Genomic DNA, 9,109 nt, shown 5'->3' with positions numbered 1-9,109 from the left:
CCCCCATCCCCGCCTCTGTGCCCAGCCACCACCCCCACTCCCTCAGTGGCCTCGTAGCCCTGGGACCTGTGGCTTCCATCCAACTTGCTGGTGTTTTTGGGAGGCCACCATGCTAATAAGAGCTCTCAGGCTAGGCAGGGATGGAGTAGAACTCAGAAAGGGCCCGTGGGAGCTGGCAGCAGGGGGGCCTGGCCTGGGCACGGAGCACTGCTCATCCGTAGCCACTGGCCACCAGATCTAGACTCCCCTAGAAGAGTCAGGCCTACGGGCAGGTGACTGAGATTCCTCAGGGGCTTTGAACAGTGGGGACTCCCTGGACACCTTGAGCATCTCAGAGTTTGCCAAGAGGACTAAGCTGAGTCCTTGCAGGCTAAGCTGGCTGGTGGCACTTCGGGGAGCTCAGGTCTTGGTTCCTTCTCTCTCTTTCCCTTCCCTCTAGAAAAGCAAGGGCTTGCTGGCCGCCAGATAGAGCTATAGGCACAGTCACCCAAGACTCAGTCCAAGTGTTTTACCACACGCAGAACGACGCCTGGCTGCCCCTCTCCGGGCTTGCTGGAGGCTCGGAGGTGTCAGGCGCCCTCTGTCCTTACCGCTTCCATCTCTGGGCTCCGGACCAGGCAGTCCCCGCTCTGTGCTTTTCCACCCATGGGTGACTTGATTCTGCAGCTCTGGGCACAGAGGTGGGCATGCTGCAGGGTGCTGGGAGAGAAGGTTTCTCGGGCTCTGACCGTGCCATCCTTCCTGCCCTCAGATGCTGGTGACATGATCGAGATGCAGGGCTTTGGGCCCAGCCTGCCAGCCTGGCACCTGGAGCCCCTGTGCAGTCAGGGCTCCTCCTGCCTCTCCTGCTCCTCCAGCAGCTCCCCACATGCAGCCCCCAGCCACTGCAGCTGCATCCCCGACCGGTGAGTGGGCAGCGCTCGGCTCCAGCTTCCCGTTAGCGTGTCCGGCCACGTGTGTGTCCATCTTTCCTTAAAGGCCGTGTCACTTGCGCGACAGGGTGGCCTCTAGAGTGGGACAGACCTGGGTTCAAATTTCACTTTTGCTACCCACATGACTTGCAAGTTACGGAATTACCGTGAGCCTCTACATGTCTGAACCTCAGTTTCCTCATCTGTAAAATGGGGTGATGCTACTTGCTGCTTACGGTACTTGTGAGGACAGAAGGAGAGAACCCCAGCGAATGTCCAGAGTTGTGCCCGGCACATCATCGGCTCAGTCCCCATGAGCTCCCCTTCCCCATGTGCACACAGACCCTGCTGACAGGCCGTCCACCTGCGGACACTCAGCAGCCACCTGCCGTGTGCCAGGGCAGTGAGTGAATGGCTTTTATGGCAGGTGTTCTCTTTTACCTTTACTTCGTTTTTGTTTATTAATCTTGATGACCCTCCGGTGCCTGTCTCCATTTTTCACATGAGGAAACGAAGATTCACACAGGTGAAGTTCATTGACCAAGATCCCCAGGTGGTTGGGGGCCAGGCGGGGGCCCCACCGCAGCTCTATCCGGGGTGGCAGGCATGGGACAGGGTGCCCATTGACGGCTGCTGGGCTGTGGCTCCTCTTCCTTGCACCCTCCCCAGTGCCCTACCTGTCCCCCAGGACAGAACCTCCTCCCTTCTCTCTCTCCTCCCATCAGAGGGGCCGCGGCCCCTCCCCGCTGAGCCGGGTTGTTCCCACAGGTTGCCGCTCAGGCTACTGTGTGAGAGCATGAAGAGGCAGATCGTGTCCCGGGCCTTCTACGGCTGTGAGTGTGGGGCGTGCCAGGCTGTGGTGGGCTGGGGGCGGGTGGCCCTGGGTCGGTCCCAGCCCCCCGCTGCCCACTGCTGCCCACTGCAGGGCTGGCACACTGCCGCCACCTGTCCACGGTGCGGACCCATCTGTCAGCGCTGGTGCACCATAGCATTATTCCACCTGACCGGCCCCCGGGGGCCTCCGCAGGCCTCACCAAGGACACGTGGAGCAAGTATCAGAAGGACAAAAAGGTGCCAACCCTGGGGTTCCAGGGCCACAGGTCGAGGGGCTGGGGCGGGCAGGAGTGAGGGCTTCAGGGTAAAATGTGGCAGTGGGCGCGGTGGACAGGCCAGGGCCGATGCCACGGAGTGACTGGGGTCCTGGCAGAATCTCTTGCATCTGGGCATGGGGCTGACACGGGAAGGGGGCTAGACTGGGAAGCTGTCCTGCGTCCACATCGCCCTGTGATCCTGGATAAAGCTCGGCCTCTCTCCGGGCGCCACGTCCTGCCCCATAAGGAAGGAGAGCAGAGCGAGATCTCATTCCGCTGTGAGCCGGGGCACGGGAGGATGTGGCCACCCCAAAGCAGGCTTTGCCTGAGCTTCAGCAGTCGCTAGAGGCCCCAGCCCAGCCCGTTCTCTGTGGGATGGGGCTCCCCGAGCTGGGCCACAGTGACTGTGGAGGCTGCACGGTCTTGACTCCCTGGGTCCCTCAGAACTACGAAGAGCTGGAGCTGCTGCGGCAAGTTTACTACGGAGGCATAGAGCACGAGCTCCGCAAGGACGTCTGGCCCTTTCTGCTCGGCCACTACACGTTCGGCATGAGCAAGAAGGAGATGGAGCAGGTAAGAGGAGCCTGTTCCCATGGGGCTGATGAGATGGGGAGCTGGGCCAGGGGACGCCAAGGAGGGGACCTCGGAAGCCTCAGCCCCTTCCCAGCCAGAAAGAAGCACGGCAGGGCAGTTCGACCGCCCTTACCCCGAGGCCCGTCTTGAGTCTGAGACTCGGGACCCAAGGTCCAGTGCAGGCCCAGCTCCTGAAGGGGAGGGCCTGGTGCACGCTCCCCCCATGGTCGTGGTGTGGTCTGAGTACAGGTGGATGCAGTGGTGGCAGCGAGGTACCAGCAGGTGTTGGCAGAGTGGAAGGCCTGCGAGGTGGTGGTGAGGCAGCGGGAGCGGGAGGCCCACCCAGCCACACGCACCAAGTTCTCCTCGGGCAGCAGCATCGACAGCCACGTGCAGCGCCTCATCCACCGAGACTCCACCATCAGCAACGATGTGAGCCACACGGGGCCTGGAGGGTTGGGGATCTTGGGGGCCACCCGCGTTTTATGCACAGTGATCCTGGGCACCAGCCTGACCTCTGGGAACTGGTGGGGCCCTGCGAGAAAGGCCTAATGTGGCTGTGTCTCATTTTCTCCAACTGGAAATGGCTAACTGTGCCTCTACCATCTCTTTCTCTGGGTATCATAGGAATAAAGTGAGAGAGTGCCTTGTGCTCAGTTTTAGCCAACTAGAGGGAAAGATGGACTTACTGGGATTTAGGGAAGCCCTCCTCCTTGTAGAAAGACCTCAAAGCTAGCAACAGGCAGTGCTGGGTTCTAGTCCCAGATCCACTACTGACAAGATGAATGTTTCTGGGCAAGAACTTCCCGTCTCTGGGTCTCAGTTTCCCCTCTCCACCCATATCCTCTGACTGTAGAGGCTTCCTGAGAGCTGTGGGCCTGAGGATAGGGGAGCCCGTAGAGCAGCCCCATTGGTGTCGACTGGCGAGACCCTTCCTCCCACGTTGTTGCCTGTGGCTGCACAGGACCATGCCAAGCTCGCTCAGAGCAGAGAGAGTAGCTCTTTCCGGCATCACTCCTGCCTTTCCAACGGCAAGTTCTAAACTGTGACTGCCTGGCCCAGCGAACACTGATAAGTTTCTTTTTTAAGGACACTTTCTTTTTTTTTGAGACAGAGTCTGGCTCTGTCGCCCAGGCTGGAGTGCAGTGGCCCGATCTCAGCTCACTGCAAGCTCCGCCTCCCGGGTTCACGCCATTCTCCTGCCTCAGCCTCCCGAGTAGCTGGGACTACAGGCGCCCGCCACCTCGCCCGGTTGGGTTTTTGTATTTTTCAGTAGAACCGGGGTTTCACCGTGTTCGCCAGGATGGTCTCGATCTCCTGACCTCGTGATCCACCCGTCTCGGCCTCCCAAAGTGCTGGGATTACAGGCTTGAGCCACCGCGCCCGGCCAACTTTTTTCTTTAAAATTGCCTCTTTATTGTGTATTCTTGTTACTTTACTAAATCCTTACTAACATTAACAGAAAATGCAAGTTGAAGGAAGTTAAATCTAACTGGCTGGGTGTGGTGGCTCATGCCTGTAATTCCAACACTTTGGGAGGCAGAGGTTGGAGGACTGCTTGAGTTCAAGAGTTCAAGACCAGCCTGGGCAACATGTGAAACCCTGTCTTTACAACAAATGCAAAAATTAGCCACATGTGTTGGGGTGCGCCTGTGGTCCCAGCTACTCGGGAGGCTGAGGTGGGTGGACCACTGGAGCCATGGAGGTTGAGGCTGCAGTGAGCCGTGCTCCCACCACTGCACTGCACTCTAGCCTGGGCTATGGAGTGAGACCCTGCCTCAGAAATAAAAAAAAAAAAAGAAAGAAATAGAACTAACAAGGCACATTCTCATTTCCCACGTGCTTTGTTCTTAATCCCCTATTCAGGAACACATTCTCCCTCTCTCTGGTTTTGTAAAAATCTTAGTCTGTGCCAGTGCCCGGCTGCTGAGCTCATGGACAGCAGTAGCGTTCCTCACTGGCATATTCGGTTGTCACAGAACTGTGGCTTTACCCAGCACTTCATGCTTCCTGCCCAAAGTAGAAACTGCTTTTACCGTCGCTTTCCCTACATGGTCAAAATAGAGAAAGAAAAATCCCAAAGAGTCTCGGTGCGTCTCTTCTCTTCCCCGTGCCTTGTCCACGGTGGTGGACTGTGTCTAGTCGGTAGAATGTTTGCTTTTCCTTCTTACGTCTCCCCTTGCCTGAGGGCTAATGGAGCTGACTAGGTACTTGTCACAGAATGCTCCTGTCTTGTCCTGCTGAACATTCAATACTGAAAATAAGGAAACACTTGTTTTTCCTAAAACCTTTAGCCTTCTCTCCACCCAGGGTGTCCTGGCAGCCACACCAAAACACTAAGGACGTCCTCCTGTTCTCATGACTTCAGGCGTTTCGAGCATGAGACTTAGTTCAAACTGGCCATTGAGCGTTCGGCCCTCTGGCTCCCTTTCTTCCCTTCAGTAGCCACAGGAAGACCTGGAGCTGTTGCTTCGAGCAGGGCTGAAGGCCGTGTCTTCATGTTTGGCCAGAGGCTGCTCTCCGTGGCCGGCTGGGTCGGAAGCTGGCTTGGTGCTCCGTGGCAGCGACGGTGTTGGGGGCTGTGGTGGGAGAGGGGGTGTGAAGAGTTTTGCATTCCAGCTCCCTTCTGGCCAAGGCGGCTGCGGGAAGGTGCTAGAGTGAAGGTGGAGCCGCCCTGTGTTCACCCACCAGGTGTTTATCTCTGTGGATGAACTGGAGCCCCCGGGGCCCCAGGACCCTGAAGATTCCAGACCAAAGCCTGAGCAGGAAGCAGGAGCCGGGACTCCGGGCACCGCCGTGGTGGAGCAGCAGCATTCCGTGGAGTTCGACTCCCCAGACTCAGGACTGCCCTCCTCTCGCAATTACTCCGTGGCCTCGGGCATCCAGTCAAGCCTAGATGAGGGGCAGAGCGTAGGCTTCGAAGAGGAGGACGGCGGCGGGGAGGAAGGCTCCAGTGGGCTCAGCCCTGCAGCTCACACTTTCTCGGAGCCCCAGGATCCCAGCCAGGAGAAGCCTCCTCAGGCCGGAGAACTGGAGGCAGGGGAGGAGCTTGCAGCTGTGTGTGCAGCTGCCTACACTGTGCGTACATGCCCCCCAGGCGCTGTTCCCAGCCCCCCAGAGGCCCTCCTGACATCCTAGAGCTGGGGAAGGGCTGGCGGGGTGGAAGGCGGGGTGCCCTGACTGCCCTGGAAGGGAGTTCTGAGCCCATTTCTCAGCATCCCCAGAGGACTCGCTCTGGTCTCGGGGTTCCCTGTTTTGCTGCATTTCTTGGGGCACATTCTGTCCCCAGCCTGGGAAGGGCTGCCCGGTCTCATGCCTGAGGGCCCTCCCCTCTTCCAGATAGAATTACTGGACACTGTGGCCTTAAACCTGCACCGCATAGACAAGGATGTGCAGAGATGTGACCGCAACTACTGGTACTTCACGCCCCCCAACCTGGAGAGGCTCAGAGACGTCATGTGCAGGTGCCTTGTGGGGCGGGGCTCAGGGTGGGAGGCGGGACCCTGCCCCCGCACTCTGGCTCCTGCCAGTTACTCTGAAACATGAGGTCCGGAAGGTGCCCTGCTCCTCTCTCCTGCTCCTGAATCACACTTGGCTCCCCCTGCCTGGAGAGCTTCTTCCCTGCAACACCCCTTCCCCACCCCTCTTCATTCTTAGGTCCACCGGACCTCCCCTTCAGCCGCTTCTTCAGGAAGCTGTCCCTCATCCCCGCCCCCGCGCCCACCTACCAAGCATGACGGCCTTGTCTCTCCCTAAGTCCTGAGTACCTTGGGGGGGCCCGTGGGTTGTTCCCCATTGTCTCCCTGTGGGGGGTGCACAGTACATGGCTTAGGGTCAGGGAAAGGCTGACTTCCGGGCGGCAGGTGGCTCTGGAGGCCTTTTCCCCAGGGATCCGGAGGGAGGGAAGAATGGAGCACAGCCACAGTGACTCTGCCCCTACCTTTCAGCTATGTGTGGGAGCACCTGGACGTGGGCTATGTGCAGGGCATGTGCGATCTGCTGGCACCTCTCCTGGTCACCCTCGACAACGGTGAGGGATGGGGGATGAGCACCTCTCCCGGTCACCCTAGACAAGAGTGAGGGATGGGGGGACGTGGGACTGGGCGCCTCTCCTGGTCACCCTCGACAACCGTGAGGGATGAGGGATGAGCACCTCTCCCGGTCACCCTAGACAACAGTGAGGGATGGGGGGATGTGGGACTGCGCACCTCTCCTGGTCACCCTCGATAACAGTGAGGGATGGGGGGACATTGGACTGGGCACCTCTCCTGGTCACCCTCGACAACAGTGAGGGATGGGGGGACATTGGACTGGGCACCTCTCCTGGTCACCCTCGACAACGGTGAGGGATGGGGGGACATGGGACTGGGCACCTCTCCTGGTCACCCTAGACAACAGTGAGGGATGGGGGGACGTGGGACTGGGCGCCTCTCCTGGTCAACCTCGACAACCGTGAGGGATGGGGGATGAGCACCTCTCCCGGTCACCCTAGACAACAGTGAGGGATGGGGGGATGTGGGACTGGGCACCTCTCCTGGTCACCCTCGACAACGGTGAGGGATGGGGGACGTGGGACTGGGCGCCTCTCCTGGTCACCCTCGACAACGGTGAGGGATGGGGGACGTGGGACTGGGCGCCTCTCCTGGTCACCCTCGACAACGGTGAGGGATGGGGGACGTGGGACTGGGCGCCTCTCCTGGTCACCCTCGACAACGGTGACGGATGGGAGACGTGGGACTGGGCACCTCTCCTGGTCACCCTCGACAACGGTGACGGATGGGACATGGGACTAGGCTGCAGAAGCTGGAGAAAGGACGAGAGGCTGGCCAGGTCTGGAAGAGCAGGAATGGGAGCCAGCCCTGTCCCGAGTGTCCTGCCCTGCCAGCTTTACCCCGGTCTCCCCTCAGATCAGCTGGCCTACAGCTGCTTCAGCCACCTCATGAAGAGGATGAGCCAGAACTTCCCCAACGGGGGTGCCATGGACACCCACTTTGCCAACATGCGCTCCCTCATCCAGGTGAGGCCGGTTGCCACCCACGGGCACGGGAGCAGGCAGAGCCGGGCTTGTCCATCGTCCACAGGAAGGCTAGGGAGCTTTCCAAAAACATACTTGACATAGAAACTTAATTTCTTTCATTTTAAAAGACCTAGTTTTGGCCAGGCAAGGCTGCTCAGGCCTGTCATCCCAGCACTTTGGGAGGCTGAGGCGGGCGAATGACGAAGTCAGGAGTTCGAAACCAGCCTGGTCAACATCATGAAACCCCATCTCTACTAAAAATACAAAAATTAGCCGGGCATTGGGGGGCGCCTGTAGTCCCAGCTACTCAGGAGGCTGAGGCAGGAGAATCGCTCGAACCCGGGAGGCGGAGCTTGCAGTGAGCCAAGGTCGTGCCACTGCACTCCAGCCTGGGAGACAGAGCGAGACTCCGTCTCAAAAACAAAAAACAAAAAACAGAGAACCATGGTCTCAGTGTTAGAACTTGAGGAGGAGTGTGTGTGAATGCTCGTGCCCATGAAAGCTCTGGCGAACAGTAGGGGTTGCTGATGACATCAGATACCCAGAAAATCGTATAACCCTAAAAATAAAGCAGCCCTGAGAGACGGGTGATGGGAGGGGTAGCAGGGAGCAACCCAGCCTCCACAAGGAGATCCAAGTGGGAGAGAGTGCACCGCGGGGCACGGGGCAACAGACAGACCCACTGCCAGGTCTGGGAATCACACCACGGGGCACGGGGCAACAGACAGACCCACTGCCAGGTCTGGGGATCGCGTGCATGCCTGGGCGTGAGCGGAGGGTGAGTGGTGGCCAGAGAGGAAGCATCAGCTCAGGGCTCTCCCTTTTCCCACCTACATAAGATCCTGGACTCAGAGCTGTTTGAGCTGATGCATCAGAATGGAGACTACACCCACTTCTACTTCTGTTATCGCTGGTTCCTGCTGGATTTTAAGAGGGGTAAGAAGTGGGTTGGATCATGGGGCTGAGGTGGGGGCAGTAAGAGATCCCTCTTCCCCAAAGCCAACAGTTCTCAATCCTAACCGGACCTTGGAACCAGCTGCGGAGCTTTAAAAAACTACCAGTACCCTGGGCCCCACCCAGCCCCAGACTTACTAATTGTGGCTGCCTGGGCCTGTGTGTTCTTAAATGCCCCCTGACCAGACACAGTGGCTTATGCCTGTAATCCCAGCACTTTGGGAAGTCAAGGTGAGAGGACTGCCTGAGCCCAGGAACTTGAGACCAGCCTGGGCAACATAGCCAGACCCTGTCTTTAATTTCTAAAATAGAAAGAAAAAATTTGGCTGGGTGCAGTGGCTCATACCTGTAATCCCAGCACTTTGGGAGGCCGAGGCAAGCAGATCACTTGAGGTCAGGGGTTCGAGGCCAGCCTGGCCAACATGGTGAAACTCCGTCTCTACTAAAAATACGAAAATCAGCCGGGCGTGGTGGCGGGTGCCTGTAGTGGAGGTGAGGTTACAGTGAGCTGAGATTGTGCCACTGCACTCCAGCCGGGGCAACAGAGCCAGACTCTGTCTCAA

At 58.6% G+C, this 9,109-nt stretch overlaps 1 protein-coding gene across 1 annotated transcript in view; it reads left to right on the top strand.

The window, feature by feature from the left end:
- Positions 1-9,109, top strand: part of SGSM2 (small G protein signaling modulator 2) — a 52,119-nt gene that overhangs the window by 40,089 nt on the left and 2,921 nt on the right. Inside the window, exons 13-22 of the mRNA XM_011987263.1 lie at positions 752-905; positions 1,680-1,744; positions 1,837-1,982; positions 2,447-2,575; positions 2,825-3,007; positions 5,267-5,653; positions 5,915-6,039; positions 6,523-6,605; positions 7,483-7,592; positions 8,432-8,528. Of these exons, the coding sequence (XP_011842653.1) occupies positions 752-905; positions 1,680-1,744; positions 1,837-1,982; positions 2,447-2,575; positions 2,825-3,007; positions 5,267-5,653; positions 5,915-6,039; positions 6,523-6,605; positions 7,483-7,592; positions 8,432-8,528 (1,479 nt within the window). The remainder of the gene's footprint in view (positions 1-751; positions 906-1,679; positions 1,745-1,836; positions 1,983-2,446; positions 2,576-2,824; positions 3,008-5,266; positions 5,654-5,914; positions 6,040-6,522; positions 6,606-7,482; positions 7,593-8,431; positions 8,529-9,109) is intronic.

Source organism: Mandrillus leucophaeus, unplaced genomic scaffold (assembly GCF_000951045.1).
Source record: "Mandrillus leucophaeus isolate KB7577 unplaced genomic scaffold, Mleu.le_1.0 Scaffold306, whole genome shotgun sequence".
Classification (NCBI taxonomy): Eukaryota; Metazoa; Chordata; class Mammalia; order Primates; family Cercopithecidae; genus Mandrillus; species Mandrillus leucophaeus.
This window is presented reverse-complemented; position numbering and strand designations above follow the sequence as displayed.